The 22,879-nt window shown below is 40.0% G+C and overlaps 2 protein-coding genes across 7 annotated transcripts in view; one reads left to right on the top strand and one right to left on the bottom strand.

The window, feature by feature from the left end:
* Nucleotides 1-22,879, bottom strand: part of FGR (FGR proto-oncogene, Src family tyrosine kinase) — a 665,433-nt gene that overhangs the window by 230,504 nt on the left and 412,050 nt on the right. The gene's annotated exons all lie outside the window — the stretch shown is intronic.
* Nucleotides 1-22,879, top strand: part of FAM76A (family with sequence similarity 76 member A) — a 70,951-nt gene that overhangs the window by 24,092 nt on the left and 23,980 nt on the right. For 2 of the 4 annotated variants that reach the window (XM_042440847.1, XM_042440845.1), the window contains 3 exons: nt 3,568-3,703; nt 8,544-8,645; nt 11,589-13,538. In XM_042440847.1, coding sequence (XP_042296781.1) covers nt 3,568-3,703; nt 8,544-8,645; nt 11,589-11,675 — 325 coding nt within the window. In that variant the 3' untranslated portion in view covers nt 11,676-13,538. Of the gene's footprint in view, nt 1-3,567; nt 3,704-8,543; nt 8,646-11,588; nt 13,539-13,778; nt 15,655-22,879 lie in introns of those variants that run through there. The other 2 variants (XM_042440846.1, XM_042440848.1) reach the window with 2 other exon arrangements.

The following is a 22,879-nucleotide window of genomic DNA, read 5'->3' on the forward strand; positions in this document are numbered from 1 at the left end:
AGCTTCTAGCACTCGAAGGTGAAGACATGAGATATGGGTGGCATGGATATATTTTTTATGGGAAAGATAAGTTACATAAAGAATTTAAGAATCATATTGTCAAAAAAGCCTTAATCTTTGTATGGGAAAAACTTAAAACAAGATTATGTAGAAATATTCCACAATGGTGCTCACCCCATGAAGCCTTTTTTAGTAAAGAAGGCATTGCAAAGCTCAAGTGGCTACGATACTCAGACCTATTGTCAGATACGGTAGAGGGCGAAGTAAAAATAAAATCTCAGGCAGAATTTAAGGAAGCTGGTATAACATGCCACTGGTACTTATATAGACAACTATATGAAAGATGGAAAATTGATAAAAAAATTAAATGGGATAGAAAACCAAAAAACTCAGTGGGAAGAAATTACATTAAAGGGGAAAACGAAATTGATTTCCAGATATTATAAGATGTTACAAGAATGGGATACGGAGGAGGAAATAATAAGACATTCTATGGTAAAGTGGGCGCAAAATGTAGGCCATAATTTGGATTATGAAGAATGGGTCAAAGTTTGGACGAAGGGCCTAAAAAATACGACCTCACAGGAACTAAAAGAAAATGTCTACAAAATGATATACAGGTGGCACTTATCCCCTAAAAAACTATCGTATATGTATAAAAATACAAATCCCATTTGTTGGAAGTGCCAGGAAAAAATTGGATCGTTTTTCCATTTGTGGTGGTCATGCAAAATAGCAAAGCAGTTTTGGGTTAACATTCATAAATGTTTAAATGTAGATATGAAAATCCAAATTCCTTTCAAGCCAGAGGTCTTTTTGTTAGGTATGATCAGCAATGATCTTATTAAACAAAATGGTTAATTTTTATTCTATGCTTTAACATGTGCAAGAATAATCTACGCAAAGTTTTGGAAAAATCCAAAGGCACTGTCAACAGAACAATGGCTAATCAAGCTATACGAGATGGCTGAAATGGACAAATTAACGTGCTGGATGAAAGACCAAACGGAAGATTGTGTTCTCCAACATTGGGACAATTTTTATCAATTTTTAAAGAATAAATGGAAAAGCATTTTATGAATTGGAAAAGTTACTTGGCAGATATGTCAACTAAGTTAGAAAAAGAGGAAAATGGAAGGTCTGGAAACTACATCTTTTTGAAAACAATTGTCTTGTTTGATTTATTTTTTTCCTCTCTCTTTTTTACCCTCTGTTACTCTTTAAAAAGAGACCAAGGAGAATCATGTATATATCTGACTTAGACAGTTTAAGCATGACTTGGAAAAAGAGGATTAAAAAAAAGGTATACTCAAAGTAATGCGAAAAAGTAGTTAGGCTTAGAAGATTGTAAGCAAAAGGGAATTTAATTAATTTGGTAATTGCTACTTAATATTTGTACCCATCAGTACAAATTAAGGAAGACAATAATAGGTGAAAGAAACAATTAAAAAATTTTCTTTTAAGATTAACAAGAGATATATCATTTATTGAGTAAGTCATAGGAGGTTGGAAGAACCATAGAAATGAAGAAGGTTCATTTTCTTGTTATGTCCAGAAATAGAAGGTATAGAAACAGGTTTTATGTTATGGTAACTGGAAAATGTATTGATAATGTATTTAAGTTTCGCCAACATTATGTAACCTATAAAAATTACAATTTAAAAAAATCCTTAAAACTGACTTTAGTTTATATGATACTGACCTATAAAGGACTAAATTGGCTGTTATGTTGAGTATAATCAACTACAGTGCATTTGGCTCCTTTTACTATGCACACTAGTATATTTAGTAACTTGCTACTGAGTTTTGCTTCCAAACTGGTGATATTTTTTTTAAAAAAAATAAAAATACTGGGTGCTGCAAAAGCATTTAATTGTGAAATGTTTAACTTAAAACCTAATCTCTTATTTATTCTCACTTACTTATTCTTATTATATCATCATCATCATCATCATAATCATCATCATCATTCTTACTTACCTCTCTTACACATGACTTCCTTTTCCATTCTCTGTGTTAATGGTATTTCTGAATTTCTTGTGCTGTCAACAGAGTTGAACCATACTATCTTCCATTCTGAGAATATTTAGTGTAACTCAAGGTTCTTCTACCATATGGATTGTTCCTTCTGTCTTTAACATTAATACTTATATTGTATTTAATAAGCTGATGAATCTAAACCAAGTTAAGTGTACTTTTTCTGTATTGAATCTTAAATTAGTTGGACTGAAATTGATGGTGGCCATCCTTTCACATCGATTTCCAGTGGGAATTAACATGATTAACTTGTTCACAATCCAGCCCATTGTGTTCCTTGCTTCTACAACAGGAGTGGAAATCAGATGAACTGCAATCCCCTAGAATTCCTTGCTACTGGCTATTCTGGTCGTGACTGCTGGCACTTGCAGTCCAATAACATCTGGAGGGCCACATCATTCCCACCCTGTGCTACAGTGTCCGTGAAACTTTGTTTAGGTCTATTCCAGGAATGACAATGATCTATTGCCTTTTCAAAGTGTGTGGGATAGTCATACAACAGCATTCATGCTATAAACATGGTGTGTTCAGCATGTAGCATCAAAAAATCATACTGCTCAGTTTCTTCAATAAGAGCATGGAAAATAAGTGCACTACCAGCTGGATACAGGATGCTGCTGGGAATCTCAGTATGCTTGCTCTTCATAGGGAATATAGTCCCAAATACACATGGAAACCTATTATTGCTCTGCTTTTTCTACAAGGCCATATAAAGGTAGTTTTGGGTCTACTAGTGTTTGTAGCTACCTCTTTTTGTTTGCAAGGAAATGAATCATAGCATCATAGAGTTGAAGGGGTTTCATGGAGTCCACCCTTTGCTCAGTGCAGGATCACTAGCTAACACGTGCCCAGCAGGTTGCTGCCTAGCTTCTTTTGGAAGATGTCCCAAGAAGGAGACCCCACCACCTTTATAGGCAATTGGTTCCTTTGTCAAACAGCTCCTACTGTCAAATTCTTCTAATTAATGGTCAGTTGGAAGCTACTCTCCTGTAGCTTCAAATCATTTGATCTTGTTCTATCTTTGGGGTAGGAAAGAACAAGCTTCCCCCCTTCTTTCTGCGACAGCCCTTGAGGATTTTAAAAGTGTAATTATGTCACCCTTCATTCTTCTCTTCACCAAAATAAACATGCCCAGCTCCTTCAAGCTTTTATCATACGTTTGGTTCCTTAATATCCCACATTTTCCCCAGCTGAACACTAAAACACAAAAAATGCTGAAACGCACAGTAACACATTTTATGTAATTGATAATCCATTATAGGCTGTTTGCTGGTAGGAGTGTGCCTTCTCTTGTAGCAAAGCGGTATTAAATATGAAACCAAATGACTGTTTGGCTAGGTTGAAAACAATGCACTGAAAGGTATGAAAATCCTTCAAAAGAAAAGAAATAAAGAATCTCAATGAGTGGCAATAATGAACATGGGTTATCAAGTTGATGCTCTATGGTACTAACTGCTCTTATTCATGATTTATCCTCCATGTGAAGTAAAATGTCATTACGTATAAAAAGATCTCTTTTGTCTCCTTTAGTTTTTCTCCAGACCTGGCCTTGGACTCTCCTGGCACTGACCACTTTGTCATCATAGCTCAGCTGAAAGAAGAAGTGGCAACTCTGAAGAAAATGCTGCACCAGAAGGATCAGATGATACTGGAAAAAGAGAAAAAGGTAATAATAATAATTAATAATTTGTTTTATTTATATACCGCTATTCCAAAGATCATAGCAGTGAACAGCAAGTAAGCTAATTAGCAAGTAAGCTAATTTGCCCCCAACAGTCTGGGTACTCATTTTAGCTCCCTCCTCGGAAGGATGCAAGCCTGAGTCGAGCTTAGGCCCTTTTGCTGGTCTTGAACTTGCAACCTTGTGGTTTTGAGTGAATGGCTGCAGTATAAGGGAATTAATGAGCATGTTTCTGGCAAGCATTTTTTTTAATATAGTTTTTATTGAGTTTTCTGTTCTTACATAATTAAATACATTTGTATACCAATAAAATATCCAATCAATCAAATTTTCCAATATACAAAAATAGACATAAAAGAAATAAACTGTTTTTTTTCCAATTGTACAAATGTCTTAAGTGTTACTGTAAGATAACGTCTCTTTTTCCTCAGATATCTAACAAAAATTTCCATTTGCGTTTACACTGTTGTACAGTTCTACCAGTTGATAGCATAGATAAGTTGTCCATTACTGCATATTCATGTATTTTTGCTTCCCATTCCTTAACTGGGGGACCATAAGATTTCTTCCAATATTAGGCGTAAACAATTCGGGCTGCCGTTATCATGTAAATTAACTTACTAGAATCGTCTTGGTTCAGCTTCAAAGTGTCAGGGTCAATTATATTCAATAAAAATAGTTCAGGTGTGAAAGGCACACTTCTTTGCATGTAATTTATAATATTCCTAAATATGTTTCTCCAGAATTTCCTTACCACTTTGCATTGCCACCACATATGATAAAACGAGCCCGGGCTTTTCTACATTTCCAACAGGTTATGTTGTTGGATTTTTTAATTTTTGCCAATTGGCTGGGTGTTAAATAACTTCTGAAGAACATTTTAATGTAATTTTCCTTTAAGTTAGTGCATTTTGAAAACTTATGGGTGTTTAACCATGATCTTTCCCAACAATCCATAGAAATATTATTTCCAATATTTTGCATCCATTTCATCATATTAATTTTCACAACTTCATTTTCCATCTCAATCCTTAATAAAGTCTTATAAAATTTGGAAATCATATGTTTCTCTCCTCCTGTCAGTATTTTGTCTACAGTATTCCCTTCATATTCAAGACCATATTTTTCTTTATCATTTTTATATTCTTCTATAATTTGTTTATAACTAAACCAGTGGATTACGATTCCTTCATTCTCTAGTTCTTCTCTTGTTTTGATTCTTACTCCTCCTGGGATTTTAATTAGTAAATCCTTGTAACATAACCATTGCTTTCTTTTTATATTCTGATGTTTATGAAGGGCTTCTTGGGTAGAATGCCACCCAGGAAGTCTTGAGTAGAAATATTTTTATAGGTGTTCCAAACTTTAAAGAGTGGTTTTCTAATGAAGTGTTGATTGAATTCTTTCTTTACTTTACAATCTTCATAATTCAGATAGGCGTGCCACCCCATAGTTAAATTAAAGCTTTCTAAATCAATTATTTTTTTATCCTGTAGAAGAATCCAATCCTTAACCCATGTCAGTGCGCAGGATTTAAAATAAATTTCCAAGTTAGGTAAACCTAAACCCCCTCTTTCCTTACAGTCACACATAACCTTAAACTTAATTCTAGCTCTTTTCCCCTGCCACAAAAAGTTCGCAATGGCCTGTTACAGACAGGCCAAAATAAAGCTGCTTCGAGTCACTTTGGAGGTATGGTTTTCAATGATGCATGCGTTCTAAGAGTCCAAAAGCCGCACCAAAGCCACGCTCCAGTCCTAAGGACTGGAGTGCAGCTTTAGTGTGGCTTTTGGACTTGTAGGAGTTATGCATCATTGAAATACCATACCTCCAAAGTGACTCGAAGCAGCTTTATTTTGGCCTGTCTGTAACACTATCTTTATTCCACATAAGAAACGGTTTCTTATTATTCAGTATAGGTAATGTTTGAAAGAGAAAGAGCATTTTGGGTAATATACACATTTGAATACATGCAATCCTGCCCATTAATGAAAGTTGCTGCCTATTCCATTTCTTAAAATCTTCTTTAATTTTTTTCCAAGTAGGGATATAATTGTTTTCATATAGCTCCGAATTTTTTCCTGATATTCTTATGCCCAAGTATTTAACCTGTTTTATAGTTTGAATTTCTGATTTGCTGTTTAGGTCTTCCGTCTCTTGGGGTGATAGGTTTTAGTCAAAATTCCACTTTTACTTTTATTGACTTTACACCCTGCTATTGAACCAAATTCATCCAATATTTTTTGTAACTTATTTATACATAGATTGGGATTTGCAAGAAAAACTACAAGATCGTCTGCGAAAGCGCGAAGTTTGTAGATTTGATTGTTAATTTTGATCCCCTGCACTGAAGCATCACCTCTTATTCTTCTATTTAACATTTCCATCACCATTAAAAACAATAACGGGGAAAGAGGACACCCCTGTCGTGTGCCTCTATTTATATTACATGGCCTTGTTCTCTCTCCGTTTACGATTATCTGGGAGTTCTGTTTGTTATAAATCATATTAATTCGATTCAAGTAACTTCCTTGAATTCCACTTGCCTTTAATATTTCTTTCATAAAGTCCCATTTTACCATATCAAAGGCCTTTTCAAGATCTAAGAAGGCCATGCCTACTCTTTGGTTGGTATTTTGTTCACAGTAGTCCAGGATGCCCAACAACGTTCTGATGTTATTTTTTAAGTATCTACCAGGTAGAAAACCTGCTTGATCTTCATTTATCCATTCAGTTAATATTTTTTTCAAACGCTCAGCTAAAATTGAAGCATAGATTTTATAATCCTGGTTTAGAAGAGCGATGGGGCGATAGCTACTCAGTAGGGATGGATCTTTGCCTTCTTTTAATACCAACGTAGTTAATGAATTTTCCCAAGATATGGGATATTTGCCAGAATCAATTTCTTGGAATGTTTTAAATAACGGGGTTAAAAGTATTTCTTTAAATGTTTTATAGTATTTTGCAGAAAGACCATCTGGTCCTGGGGCTTTATTGTCTTTTAGATTATTGATTGCTTTATCGATTTCTTCTATAGTAATTTTTGCATTCAAATCTTTTTTAGCTTTGTCCGGGATTAGGGGGATCGTATCTTTCCTCAAAAACTCTAGAATATCCTGTTGACGGCTACTCTTTTCCTCTTTAATCTGAAATTGCTTCTCAAAATACTCTGCTACCACGTCTTTTAAATCTTTTTGAGGTGTTACTTCTTTCTTATTGGATGTTAGCTTTACTATTAGATTTTTTTCTCTATCTTCCTTAATTCTTCTTGCAAGCCGTCTCCCAGTTTTATTCGCATTTTCAAAATGATAGTGTTTTATATATTTAATTTTATTTAGTAGTTCCTTTGTAGAATTTTGGGTTAATTGATATTTTAATCTTTTACCTTCCTGAATTAATTTTCTGTTTTGGGGATTTTTTTTATATCTTTTTCATTTTTTTTAAGTTTCTCTGTCAGATCTCTATTTTTCCCCTTTCCCTTTTTTCCCTAATTTCCTGTTGGATGAATAAACCCCTTGCTACCGCTTTGCTCGCATCCCAAATAGTACGCATTTCCAATTTGTCTGACATATTTTCTTGGAAATAATATTTTAGTTGTTGTTTTAATTTGAAAGCTATATCTTCGTCTGACAATAAATATTCCTTTAATTTCCATGAATACTCCCTTCTAGCTTTATTGAAAGTTAATTCCACCGGGCAATGGTCTGAAGGTAATCTAGGCAGTATTTCAATATTTTGTATCTCTTTGCACATTATCTTAGAAAGTAAAATGAAATCGATCCTTGACCAAGATTTGTATCTATTTGAAAAAAAGGTGAAATCCATATCCTTCCAGTGTAATGTTCGCCAAATATCTATTAAGTTTAAGTCTTTTATAAGTTCCATTGCACTTTGTGGGAGTTTCCCTTGATATTTTTTTTCTTATGAGATGATCTATCTACTGTTTACTTTACCATCTCGCCTGCCATACTCTGTGAAGGCTGAATCAGAGGGTCCTTACTGACATCATGTATTTTGGGGAACCTTGAGGCCCAGTACACCTGTGGGAATGAGTCCAAACGGAGTCCATCCTGAAAAACATGGTGAATACATTTGTGGAGCCACCCACCTCCAGCACCTTCTCTGGTTGTTGTTGTTGTTGTTGTGTCGTTACCAATTTATGGCAACCCTAAGGCAAACTTATCATAGGCTTTTCTTAGCATGTTTCTTGAGAGTGGGTTTGCCATTGCTATCTTCTGAAGCTGTCTTCTGAAGTGTCCTAGTCCAATGTTCATACCATTACACCACACTGGTCCCTCAGCACTTTTCTATAGCTGTGCTTTTTTTAAAGGATAAGTAGTGAAATCTTTGATTGTCCAAATAATTTGGAAAATCACTTTTACAATGTAAGGTTTCTGACTTTTGTCAATGCTGGTTGGGCCTTCTAGGAGTTGAAGTCCAAAATATCTGAAATGCTAAACCCTCCAGAATCTAGCTGATGCTCCCATTCCTTTTACCCTTACATGGTTTTAAGTTCTCTAAACTGTTGTTATTTTATAAGTCAACTGTCCTCAGACATTGTAGTTGTAGAATGAATGGGAATAGGTTATGTTTTACATATTTGGATATTAAGCCATGAGGGAATTAACCTACATGAGAGAGTGTTTTGCTTAATTTTCAGATTAAGAATATATGGAATTTAACACAGCAGTTTATGATCCTATTGGTAAGGTAGTAGTATAACTGATTTCCATGTTGATTTTCTACAAGGATGTATCCCACTGTATGATATACATTCAGTGCAATTTAAACTACACACACACCCCTTTGATTGGTTGGTTTGCAGATAACTGAACTGAAGGCTGATCTGCAATACCAGGAGTCACAGATGAGGGTTAAAATGAACCAAATGGAAAAGACTCACAAGGAAGTCATGGAACAATTGCAGGTGATTTTATTTAAATTGATCCATCAAGAAGTATATGAGATTAAGAGACATGTATTATAATGGACAAGCTCAATGAGACTTTTTCAGTCTTCTACTAGAAATGAAAAGAATGTTTACCTGTATTCATCTCTTGGTCGAAAATGAGTTTTCTATACTTGGAAAACCAGGCAGGAGGAATAAGACAGTAGTGAGAACTTTTTACAGTTGTCACCCAATAACTGCATATCCTGACATGTTTGGGGAGATTATTTGCAGAAATGCACATTTTTGTATGTGAGAGAACTGGAATTTTGCACAAGAACACTTGGCAAGATTTGCTCAGAAGAGGTTTGCTATTGCCTTCCTCTGATGCTCGAGAGCATGTGACATACCCTTGCCCATCAGGTAGTGAGCCAGTGGAAGAGAGTGAATTTTTTTATCCCTTATAGTTTTAACCAGCAAATTGATTTATAAATTAAATAATAAAGGAGATGTCTTGTGTTGTTACATCTTATTCTGAGGGATGTGCCTTCATGCAGGCTACAAATAAGTATTAATAATCTTTTATCCATTGACGTGTCCTGTAATTTCTTCCAAGATTTGTCCCTTGGTATTAAATCAAAGGCACATTTAAAATTAATTAATGGACTTTTCAGCTAGGTGTTGTAGGATAAGCCCTACCACAGGCACCAGTTTAGCTTCCTTAGAATTAGGTAGAATGTAATAACGTGGGACTTATCAGTGTATTGGTGACACCTCACTCTAAAACACTGAACAACCTCTCCTTATGTATATGTTAAATAGCATAAAGGACAAGGCAGCTCTGAGGGATTCCACAGGCCAATGGTCAAGGAGTCGGGCAGGAATCTTCCAGCACCACTCTCTGAGAACGCCCCTCCAGGAATGAGCAGAGTAGAACAGTATCCCCAGGCCTCATCCCAGAGAAGCAACTCCAAAGGATACAGTGACTGATAATATCAAAAGACACCAAGAGGTCCAGCAGAACCAACAGAGACACACTCCCCCTGTCTGGTTCCCTGCATAGATTGTCCACCAAAGTGATCAATTTCTTAGATTACTCTTATATATTTATTGTTTTATGTACAGCGCTGTGCAAATCTACAGCGCTATACAGTGGTGCCTCGGGTTACGAAATTAATTCGTAACGCGGCCGCTTTCATAACCCGAAAAGCCTTCGTAAGCCGAATTGCCATAGGCGCTAATGGGGAAAAGCCGCGATTCCGTGCGAAAAAGCCGAAAAAAGCACCAAAAGTTTTTTCGTAACCCGAAAAAACATTCGTAACCCGGAACAATGATTCCCTATGGGATTTTTTCGTATCCTGAAAATTTCGTAACCTGGGTATTTCGTATCCCGAGGTACCACTGTATAAATAAATAAATAATAGTAATAGTAATTGTAATAACAACAACAACAACAACTAAGCCTGAAACCAGACCGACATGGAGCTAGATAATCTGCCTCATCCATGAACCTCTGTAATTGAAAAGTCATGACATGCTCAGGTATTATCCCAAAACATGGAATGTTTGAGATTGGCCTATAGTTTTCTGCTATAGTAGGATCCAAGGAAACATTTTCAGAAGAGGTCTTACCACAGCCTCCTTCAGTGTGGGCTGCTTTGTTATAAAGAGGCATTAATCACTTCCCTGACCCACTCAGACAATATTCCTTTGATCTGTTTAATAAGCTAGTAAGGGCAAGGTACACATGTGATGGCCCTCACCTCTCCAAGGATCCACATCCTCACACTACACATGTTGAAAAGTGTCCATCAACACTAGGCTGATGATGTCCATCAACACAAGGGCCAAGATTACATCCACTGGATATGTATTAACTCTGGTGTCCAGGTCAGAGTGAATCTGAGCAAATTTATCTTCAAAGTGGTGGATTGGACAGCAGGCCGTTGAACAGCTGGATATTACCACGCATCCTTCTATTAAGTCGGATTGTTGGTCTACCTGTCTCAGTTGGTCTAAAATAGAAATGGGAATTGTGTGGTCTTCGATATGTTGTTGAACTGCAACTCCCACTATCCCTTACTTTGGGCTGTGCTGGCTAGGACTGCTGGAACATGCAGTCAAACAACACCCCACCCCCAATCAAATGTCTTAATAGTGTTCCTGTTTAGCAAGTTTTTAGGGGGAATTCTATTACAGGAGGAGCCTAGTGACCAGCATACTTCCCTGTGAATATGTTCCACTGACTGTGCTGTTAAAGATAAGACAGTTAGAAGGTGAAAAGGAGTTTTCACACATCTCTGAAACATTGTCTATTGCAGTTTGATAGAGCTATTATAGCACAGAAGGCTGCTTTATAAAATCTCATTATTTATCTGTCTCGCTCATGCACTGAGTAGTAATGGCTTTCCAGGATTTTACTCCACAGAGATGCCAGGGAAATAATTTGAGACCTTCTGCGTGCAAAGTATGTGCTTAACCATCACTGAGCTACAGCCCATTGCTAAATGGGATGGATCATATTGCTTATATCGATGGCAGTGTATATGCAATGGTTCTTTCAGGGTGAAGAAGTCCCGAAGCATGTGATACTAAGCAGAAACCCAGCATCCTAATAATATCCACTTTCCTTGTTTTCACTGCAAAGATTTGCTTAAAGTATGTGGATAGTGTCTTCAGGAAATGTCAGGAGGCAGTAACACCCTTAGTGGTTAGGAGCAGTAGTGCCTTTTCCCCCCCATTCGTAAGACTGAAATAAATCATTCTCAATAATTAAATTGCAGGAAAATTGATTTCCATACTATATGCAGGCCACAGAATTGAGCTTTTATCTGAGCAGAACTTGCGTTTGTTTTGTTTTTGAATACTTCTTTTCTTCTTTTCTTTCTTTTTAGTCCAGGATTGTACATACTTGTCAACAGTAATTGAGTTAACTACAGTACATTCAAACATGTTTTTTCTCTGGTTCTTTTTCCTCAATAGGCCAAGAACAGAGAGCTCCTGAAACAAGCTGCAGCTTTATCAAAGGGCAAAAAAACAGAAAAGTCAGGTGCAATAACTTCCCCTTAAACACTAGAAGAGAATTTCTCCCATATCATGGAGTCCTTTGGCTACAAACCCATAGCTCAACAGGTTCAACTGGATTCTTTCCAGAACCTCACTTCAATACTTATTGATCTGAATGCAATGAAAATCTCTGTGCGTGCCCATTCAGTAGCATGCTTGCCTGTTGAGTTTTAATATTTTGTTTTTCCTGTCATAATACAATAATGAGGGTGGTTTGAAGTGCATCTTCCACCCCCCACCCCCATCCTTCTAAGCCCATGAATTGACAGTATAGAGAATTTTCTCATTCATTTTTATTTTAGCTGCCATTGAATTGGACAGGACAGAGGGATTGTGTCCTCCACAGTCTTTGTGGCTTTTTCTTAAACCAGTTATTTAGTTATAGGAGCCAATTTTAGTACGTTAGTTACATTCAGAATTTTAAAGAGAAATTTTTAAATGCTCCTTTCTCGTGTAATGCTTTTATGTAGTTCTTTAAAACCTCAGTACCATTTCTCAAACATTTCTCTTCAGTCTGTAGAATTGTGTGTGAGAGGATGCTGTTTAAATCATCAGTGGTCCCCCTAAATCCTAGAGGATTAATTGTCTTTTAACAGGATAATTGGGGACATTAATTTGGATGTACGTTGGGATCATTAACTGGATTTTTCTTATCCTGGTTTATCTACCAGTATACTGATCACTGATTGGGAGGTAACCTATCCTATTGTGCTAGCTTACATGGCATTGTTTTTTAGAGCTAGGCATTTCTGTGATCAAGATTAGTAAATTCTTACTAGAATCAGAGGTAGGGTGAGAGAGTTCTCAGAAAATATGGAGTTAATTTTTTGTGTTTTCACAACAAGACACAATTATGCAGTGTTTCAAGGGAGCTGGACATGGAATGGTTGTCATGGAATGTGACCATGCAAAAGATGTTTGAAGAGTTCTAGGAAAGGAGAGTGGATGTTCTCCAAAACAATCATGACTTCACAAGAAAAAAAGAAATGGTTTAGGGTATGTAAGGTCAAAAGAGAGTCTTTCTGTGGAGAGATGAAATGAGAATAATTTTACTGGTTGGTGAGAGCTTCTCTCAAGGCGTATTTTGGGAAATAGCAAGAATTCAAACATCCGCTGAAATCACAAGTAGTTTCTGACCAGGTTACTGCTTACAGAACCACATCTGAAGAGATGGCTCAGGTGAGAAATACACACACAGGTACACAAAGCAATGCAAAATTTGCCTTTTTAAAAATGAAAGGACTTCTGCTGCAACTGAATAAAAGGATGATTTTCTTCAATACTACTTTGAAGAACTACATGCCTCAAACAGAAAAGAAAATATACTGAAATTTCCAAGTTGTGGGTTATTTATTTTTTACTTTGTTTTGCTTTAAAAAAAAGACTGGACATGTTAGAATCTCACAGAAAGTAAAGCAGAAACCTAATTTTTATACTTGAAACATTTTTAGGAGAAACTGGTTCATAGAAATTTAACTGGGGTTGGTTTTTAGCTTCCTCAGTCAAGAAAAATTAAAGACAAGGGTTTGCCTGTAAACAGCCTTTTTTTCTTAATTGTGACAACTGATCATGCATTAAAAGTGGCTGATTTATAGTGATGCTGTTCTTTTCATTATATATTTGTAATATTAGTGGTGTTCAAAGAGATTCTTTGATTTGTACAAAAGAAGTGTAAACTTAACAAAAAACGGTTTGGGGGAGGGTGGGATCTCTCAGTGGTTTCATGTTTTGATATTTTCTCTATGTCTTGGTTTGAGTCAGCATTTTTCCTAATCCACAGGCCATTGGCGTGAAGCATAAAGAACATTTGGTGCTATGATGGAATTTGATGTATGTACAGGATTAAACAGTATTTTCTGTAATTAAGCTTTCTTTGATGTGTCTCCTTCAATCTTTCCAAATCACAGTGGCTATTATTGTGTGCTAGTTTTTAAATCATTTTACCTTATTCTTCAGTTTGAAAAAGCCGCCAAAGTAGTTTACAAGGCTTCTTGTTGGGATTGCTTGCTGCTGCTTCCCACACATTGTGAACAGAAAAAACTACAACTCATAGAATGTACCAGGGTCCTGCATGGTCTAAACTACGGTGCTCTTTACCTGTCGCAGCTTTCAGCTCTGCATCTGTTTTCTCCAACTGCAAAGAAAGATTGCATCAGCCAGACAGCGATGTTTATTTGAGACTTCCTGCTGAGCAGGGGCTGAGAACATTGGAGGAGGATTACTTGCATATATCAGCTAATAGAGACAGTAATATCTGCTGCTGAGCTTGTCTCTATTATAAAGTTGGAGAAGAAAGACTGAAAGGAGTGCAGTCCTAGACAACAGGGAATGAGAAGCCTGCCCATCCCTGTGGACTGCATGAACACCACAGGTGATACCCTGAAGGCACAAAACCTCCCAGAGATGTTCAACAAAGCAACACTGAGGAGATCCTCAACCAGTGGGCCACGTCCCTTCTGACTGTGAAGTGGGTAAGACTCCACAGTTGAAGAGAGAAGATTCAAGGAGAAGCAATGGACACCTTGGTTCAGCTTCTGCTGAACCATATCCCTTGTCCTTCCCAAACTGGCCTTAAAAGTGGACAGTCATCAGAAGGGACAGTGTTGGAGTACCACCAGACCCTAGTATTGCTGCTGAGACTCTCCAGAAGTTGCTTTTTCAGAGAGATCAGAATGATGCATGCAAATGTTGCAAGCCGCCAAGATAAGGTTCCAGGTAGGCAGGCAGACTATATATACGTTTAAAGGCAGCAAAAATACTAATGTGCAATGATAGATCTTCTAAGCTATGCATAGATAGATATGGATGGATGGATAGATAGATAGATAGATAGATAGATAGATAGATAGATAGATAGATAGATAGATAGATAGATAGTCCTTTTACTCACAGGGCAGAACTTGTGTAAATCTCTATTAAAATAAGAACTGCTCTAAAGCAGGTGCCTATCTGGAAACTGCTTTTAAATCCAGGAACCATGCCTCTATATTTAAGATCAGTTGAAGGTCAACTATGGTTACTTGTGCCAAGAGGCACTCTGCACTTGATCAGAGGCTCTCACATATTTCTCAAAGAGCTCGTAACTTTGGATGGAGAAAAAAAAAATCCTTACAGTCCTAGCTCAGAATTAAACTTGAGCATTCATGCAGTATTATCAGAGTCAGTGGTGATACATCAACATAGAAGATTATATCCTGTATATTAATGCTCCCATGTAACCTACATTTGATGCTGGCCATGCAAGTTGGACAGTTTTTTAAAGCAAGCTAGCTAGCTGTAGTTAATACTATTTTGTATATTTGTACCGTGTGACCACAAAATCCCATAGTTCTAAATAATAATCTTAAAATTGTACTGGAAGATTTATTAAAATAACAGATGAAAGGAGTTAAAAACAGGCTTCTTCATCCTTCTAATTTCAAATGAGACTAGGAACACGCCTGAAAACCTTTACAGTCCTCCCAAATAGAGAAGAGAGTAGCAACTGTTTCATGTTATATAAGTTTGTTTTGTCTTATGGCAGTCCTCTGAATGAGAGATCTCCAAGAGATGTTTTTAACAGACATGCTCTCGCCTTGCAGACAGAACCATGGCTACCTTGAGAGAATCAATCTACCTGTAATGTGCTATTTCTCATTTTCTACTGACTTCTGCTTTACTGAGCATTATCAGCTTTTGCAGTGAATCATGTTATCGTATGTCTAAAGTACACTGGCCTCAGTTGAGTAATTTTGGCTTCAAGTGAACGTTCAGGCTTGATTTGGTCTTGGATCCATTAATTTATCTTTTTCAGTGAACTATAGTTTCCACAGAACTCTTTTCCACTGTCCCGTTTCAGATGGGTTGATTTGCCATACTATCACCTTTCTTCACTGCCCAACTTTTGCATCCATAACCAGAGATCAGAAATACAGTACAGTCAGTCCTCTGTATCCACAGATTCTTTAGCAACAGATTCAAGCATCCACAACTTGAAAATATCCAAAAACTATATAAAATCCAAACAACAAACCTTGATTTAGATATTTTATGTAAAGGACACCATTTTACTGTACTCTGCCGTTGTATATAATGGGACTCGAGTATCCACAGATTTTGGTATCCACAGGGGGTCCTGGAACCAAACCCCAGCAGATACCAAGGGCCCACTGTACCATGGCATGAGTGGTCCTGACTTTGGTATTCAATAATGGACATTTACACTTGACAATCTTAACTTAGTTCTCTCTCGCCTAGCTGCCCTTCTAAGACTTCATTTTCATTAATGATGGAACAAAGACTATAAAAATGTTTTAACCCATTTTAAACTGTTGTCACCCATTTTAAAGTTATGTAAATCTTCTGTGGCCTTTTTGTTGTTTCTTATTCAGCTCTAATCGGCTTTTCATTTTCTTCCTTAATTACTTTTGTCATTGTTCCAAGTCTATTTTCTGCTAGTAACACAGTTTTATCTGCCTAGTTTAAATTACTGGCGTTTCTTTGTTTTGGCTGCAACAGATTAGCAGCCATACCCTTTTGGAAACATGTTTTCTTTCTCTGTGAGTTGTGGAGATGAAAGGCTGAGCTGACCCTTTGAGTCTGCAGTTCCAGCAGGTCTAGATAGTTTTTTGATACCTGAGCCTTTGGATGGGCCGGCTTTCAGACATCTCTTGGACTATTGTCTTATTGTTCTGCGGGTAGTATTGAATTGTCTTGGATTGAAATCTGTTTATTTGGATGGGTGAGATCATGATAAAAATTAGTCCATATTCTTCAATGTTGACATCATACATTCCTGTGATTTTAGATCAGTGGCATATACCTTCTTAAGAATCCAAAATGAAGTGATTTTTCAGGTTGATGGACCAGAGCATAATCACTCAGCCTGCAAGCTGTAGGAATAGTATGCAGGTGACTTATGGTGACCCCATAAATTTCATAGGGTTTTCTTGGGCAAAAGATACTCAGACATGGTGTGCTTGCCTCTTACTCTGAAATTTAACCTACAGCAAGTGGTATTTGTTGGTAGTCTTCTGTCCAGGTACTAAATAAGGCTGATTCTGCTTAGCTTTCAAGATCAGACAGGATCTGGTGCCTTTTTAATTCATTTGCAATGTTCAGGGACGTAGCCAAGGGGAGGTTCTTGGGGTGCGGACCCCCCCCTTCCATTAGAAAAATGAATAGTGTGTGCTGCTGCACCGCCACACCCAAGCCCCATTATAATGGTGTCACTTAGTCTGGACCCCCCCTTCCTAAAATCCTAGCTACGTCCCTGCAATGTTGCACAATGGATTCTGCTGGAAACAGCTTGAAAGTACACTAAAACAACATTACAACACAACGTTGTTTATGTGTCCCTTCAAGTTGTTTCTAACTTATGGCAGCCCTAAGATGACCCTATTGCTGAGTTTTCTTGGCAAGATTTGTTCAGAGAGGGTTGTCTTTGCTTTCCTCTGAGGCTAAGAGAATGTGACTTGCCCAAGGTTACAAAGTGGATGTCCATGTCCAAGCATAGATTTGACCCCTGGTCTCTAGAGTTATAATCCAATGCTCAAACCACTACACCATGCTGGCTCTTACAATACTGACTTACAATGCCTGCTGAACTGTAATTGTAAACTAGGATTGCCTTATTCCTTGAACTGTTTGATGTACCACTCCTTGCTTACTGGTACTGGAAATTCTTCCGGGCACAACAATGTCCAGAGAAAACCAGTTAAATCAATGCAAACAAAGAGATTAAAGGATCATTGTATGGATCTGGGGCAGCTTGTGTTTTCACCTCTACTCAGGACAAAATAATAATGTCCGGAGAAACAGAATGCTTTCGAATTGGCAAAAGGGTCAGGCTAGGTTGCATTTTATCTTGTATGCTGAACATATAATACATAAAGCAACATTAGACTCAGGAAGGAGGCGTGAAAGTTGGAGGCAGGAATATCAACAATTTAAGATACGCAGATGGCACCATACTACTAGCAGAACATAGCAAAGACTTGGAACAATTACTGGAGAAAGTCAAGAAAGAAAGTGAAAATGGAGTTTTGCTGCTGAACATTGAGAAAATAATGACCGAAGATGATTTACATGTCTTAAAAGTAGTAAATTAAGACATTGAAATAATTCAAGATTTTCCATAACTTGGCTCATTCGATCAGGCCAGAAACTGCAGTTAAGAAATCAGAAAAAGACTAAGACTTGGCAGGGCAGCTATGAAGGAACCACACAAGATCCTGAAGTGTAAAGATATATTATTCAGTAACAAAGGCCCGTTACAGACTGCCCCCAAAGGGCGCTCACGTCTTGGGCCGATGCCGGTTTGCAGCGCGGGAAGCCGCTGCAGCCAAACCGCGCGACTCCTCCGCGCTGTAAAAAAAGGAGCGCGCCAAATCGCGTCCTTCCGCACACCCGGAAGAGCGCCGCCAATGCCAAGTGCACATTTGCGACTCTCTTCTGGGTTTGATGTCCGGATGCACAGTGTCCGTTACGTCAAGATGGCCGCGCCCATCTGTATAGGGCGCCGCCATCTTGACGTACAGAATACGCGCGAGGGGCAAGGCGCATCCGGAAGCGCCGCCCCTCGCGTTTGTTATTCAAACGCGCGACACGGCGCCGCTTAGGCCTGTCTATAACGCGCCAAAATATTTGCATTTCCTCTTTCTATCTGTGGTTGTGAAAGCTGGACAATGAAGAAAGCTGATAGGAAGAAAATTAACTTGTTTGAAATGTGGTGCTGCTCACCACGAGTTAAGGTTGACTCAAGGGCAGTTAACAACAACTCAAATCATGTTAGAATTCAAAGATATACAGTGGTCCCACCACATGCACTGGGGTTAGAGGTGAAGGACCCCTGTGAATGTGGAAAAACTGCAAATAAAAAACTACCATTCTTTTTAACTGATGGAACATCTCTTTAGAAATTTCCAAGTCCTCCAGTGCAACTCTATGGTCAACACCTGCCATAGGTTGATCAGAGAATCATGCTGGAGGGCCTACAAATATTTTCTCTAGGAACATCTAGCTTTTCCAGCACACCTTTATGGTCAACTTCTGGCAGAGTCGCACTGAAGGACCTAGATATTCCTAGAGAGAACATATTAATCAAAACCGCAAATAATCAAATCTGCAAAAGTCAAAGCTACAAATGTGGAGGGCCAACTATAGCCATGTTAGTCTGTAGAATCAGTATGTAGAGAGATCTCGTAGCGCCTTTGAGACTAACTGAAAGAAAGACGTTGGCAGCATGAGCTTTCATAGAATTAAGTCTATGAAAGCTCGTGTTGCCAACTTCTTTTTTCATTTAGTCTCAAAGGTGCTACAAGATCTCTCTAACAACTCAAATGTTAGACATTTTGTTTTATATTGTCGATAACTAAAAGCCTAGTACTGTAGAAAAGAAAACTCTCTCCCTGCCAGTGCAAGAACATCAGAGAGAGGTCTTGGAAGGGAGTTCTGCAGACTAAAGCAACCACCAAGAAGGTCCTTTCTCAAGTTCCTACCAAACATTCCTCTGAAAGCATTGAGAATAGGGCCTCATCTGAAGATCTCAAAGCCTAGGCAGGCTTGTATGGAAGAATACAGACTTTCATATTATCTGGACCAAATCACTGGGGGTTGTTCCTATCTTGCCGCGGGTTCAACAATAACAAAAGCCCTGAGATTATTGAGGCTTTGAGGCTGAGATTAATTTGACAGGATACAGGGCTCTTAAGTCTTTGTCTAAGGAAGAATAGCCCTATACATTTTGAGGACTCCTACAAAGAGTATATGTATGTGTCTTCACGTTACCTGTCAATTTAGGGCAATCCCATTAATTTCATAGGGTTCTTTTAAGCAAGATATCCTCAGAGGTGGCAGTTCCTTCCTCTGAAAAATAACCTATAGCACAGTGATGGCAAACCCACTGCACGCGTGCCGGAAGTGGCACTTTGGCCAATTTCCTCGGGCACGGGGTGAGGGAGAAGGTGGAAGAGGCACATGCATGCCCGTTCCTCCCCCTCCCTGCCTTTTCCTGGCTTCCATCTGTCTCTCGGAGACAGCTGGAAGCCAGAAAAGGGCACTCCGGAGAAGGAGCCAGAGGAGCGCGCCTCTGGCACCTCCTCACAGCCTTTTCCCAGCCCCCAGCTGCCTCTTCAAGAGAGCTAGAGGCCGGGAAAAGGGCGGGGAGAGGAGGAGTAACTGGTGCGCACTAGGGCTTCCTCAGGGAGCTTTGCCTGCCTCCAGCTGTCTCTGGAGAGACAGCTGGAAGCAGGGAAAGCTCCGTGGGGAGGGAGACAGGGGCTCTCCCCATCTCCCTCCTTCTCCAGTTACTTTCCCTGCCCTCCAAGTGCCCCAAACGGGGCACCTAGAGGGCAGGGAAAGCTCCGTGGAGAGGGAAGCAGGGGCCCTCCCCATCTCCCTCCTTCTCCAGTTACCTTTCCTCGCTCCCAAAGGGCTTTAGAGCCCTTTGGGGCAAAGAAAGGTCCGGGAAGAGGAGGACTGGGGCCCTGGCCATGGCTCCTCCCCCTCACGGGCCTTTGCTGACCTCCAGCTGTCTGTGAGAGAGGGTGGAAGCCACACCCCCTGGGCCAGAAGCCCTGCCCCAGCACGCAGCCCCATCCCAGGGGGCAGAAGCCCCGTCCCCTGGCACGCGAACCTAAAAAGGTTCGCCATCACTGCTATAGCAACTGGTATTCATCCTGGTCTGCCATCCAAGTACTAATCAGAGTTGACCCTGCTTAGCTTACAAGATCAGATGGGATCTGGTGCCTTTAGGATATTTTGGCCAGTCAAGCTGTGATCTCTAAACTGGCCACAATCAGAAAACTGGAGAATCTTCTTCCTCATCTGAAAATCAATCATCTTTGGGTCTGGGGGCTAATTCACCCAGGAGATATCCCTTCTGGGATTTCCCTGAACCTTCAGCCTTTTTGTGAGAATGCAGATAGGACTGTACTGAAGGAGTTACTTGAGAGAAGCTGGGTCTTAAAGGAGGCCTTCAGCCAGGCTCCAGGGGACTGCTGACAAGGGAGTGAAGAGAAGACTATTAATTGATCTCACTTCATGATCAAACTGATCACCATATTGGGGCTGTTGTTGTTCTGTGCCTTCGAGTCATCTCCAATTTATGGCAACAACCCTAAGGCAAAACTGTCATGGGATTTTCTTGGCAAGTTTCTTTTGAGACGGCGGTGTTGCCATTGCCATCCTCTGAAGCTGAGAGTGGGATTAAGCAAGGGCTTCGTTTTATATTTATCAGAACTTCGGAAAGTTATATTTTGCATTACAGTTCCCAGGATTCTTCCTTCAGCCAGCAGGGCATGAAATGTTATCTGGAGTTGGGCAATACTTTTATTAGGACCAACCAGACTGCCACCAGAAGTATGCAAGCGCTTAGCCGAGGAAGAGTTCCTGAGAACTCAAAAGACTGCACTCTTTTGTGGCAATTGGTTCTGATAAAAATATTAATCAACTGTGGCTTTTGCTTTTCTTTTCTTATGGACTAGCACAGCTACTCAAAACTTATTGTCAGATTCCAAACACCGAACACCGAATCTCTCAAGCCTCCATGCTTTTGCATTAGAAGATTTTAAATGTTGTTTGTTAAAACATGCCAAATGTAGTCCCCAGTTTAAAAAGGTTTTCCCTTTGATAGAGGTAGAAACCCCAAATAGTGATGATGTGCTGATGATGATGATGATGATGATGATGTGATGATAATAATAATATAATAATATTTATTTTCTATACCGCTTTTCCTGGGAGATCAAAGCGGTTTCCAAGTTCAAGGGCATATACATTTTAAAACATGTTACAATAAAATATACAGTCAAGAATTCTGTCTCTTGAGGCCAGCCTGTTCTCTCCCTCACAGGCCCCAAGGATGACAGTTCGGAGGGAGGGCACTGTCTCTTGCGGCCGGCCTGCTCTCTCCCTCACACAGGCCCAAGGATGACAGTTACGGAGGGAGGGCACTGTCCTTCTTTCAGGCCAGCCTGTTCTCTCCCTCACAGGCCCAAGGATGACAGTTACGGGGGAGGGCACTGTCTCTTCAGGCCAGCCTGTTTCTCCCTCACAGGCCCAAGGATGACAGTTACGGGGGAGGCACTGTCTCTTGTGGCCAGCCTGTTCTCTCCCTCACAGGCCCAAGGTGCAGTTACGGAGGGGGGTACTGTCTCTTCAAAAAAAGAGAAAAAACACATTAATAGGATGTATTTATATGCCACCCAATCACTGGGAATCCGGGTGGCTTACAACAGGGGATAACAGAGGGGTTAGATAGTAACCCTCAGGCTACTATCTAAAAAGCACCACACAAAAGGAGAAGGGAATGGTGGGGGGATCAGGTCCAGCATTCTTCTCTCCCTCTGAGGCCTGGACCAAGGCAGATGGACTGGAGGGGGGCTCTTTTTCTTAACTGAGGCCGGCCCGATGGCGTTGGACCTGTCCTTTCACTCCCTTAAGGCCAGAAGATGAACGTTGGAGGGAGGGGAGGCCTCTTCCTCTTCAGGCCGATGGCATTGGGCCTGTCCTTTCGCTCCCTCTAGGCCAGAAGATGACGTTGGGAGGGAGGGAGGGAGGGCTCTTCCTCTTCAGGCCTGATGGCATTGAGCCCTGTCCTTTCGCTCCTCTAGGCCAGAAGTGACAGTGGGGGGAGGAGGGGAGGGCTCTTCCTCTTCAGGCCTGTGGCATTGGGCCTGTCCTTTCGCTCCCTCTAGGCCAGAAGATGACAGTTGGGAGGGGAGGGGAGGGCTCTTCCTCTTCAGGCCTGATGGGCATTGGGCCTGTCCCTTTTCGCTCCCCTCTAGGCCAGAAGATGACAGTTGGAAGGAGGGAGGGAGGGCTCTTCAGGCTCGATGGCATTGAGATTCTAGACCAGAAGAGAACGTTGGAAGGAGGGAGGGGGAGGGCTTTTCCTCTTCAGGCCCGATGGCATTGGGCCTGTCCTTTCGCCTCCCTCTAGGCCAGAAGATGACAGTTGAGGAGGGAGGGGAGGGCTCTTCCTCTTCAGGCCCGATGGGCATTGGGCTGTCCTTTCGCTCCCTCTAGGCCAGAAGAATGACAGTTGGGAGGAGGGAGGGGAGGGCTCTTCCTCTTCAGGCCCGATGGCATTGGGCCTGTCCTTTTGCTCCCTCTAGGCCAGAAGATGACAGTTGGAAGGAGGGAGGGAGGGCTCTTCAGGCTCGATGGCATTGAGATTCTAGACCAGAAGATGACAGTTTGGAAGGAGGGAGGGGAGGGTCTTTCTC

Source organism: Sceloporus undulatus, chromosome 9 (assembly GCF_019175285.1).
Source record: "Sceloporus undulatus isolate JIND9_A2432 ecotype Alabama chromosome 9, SceUnd_v1.1, whole genome shotgun sequence".
NCBI lineage: Eukaryota > Metazoa > Chordata > Lepidosauria > Squamata > Phrynosomatidae > Sceloporus > Sceloporus undulatus.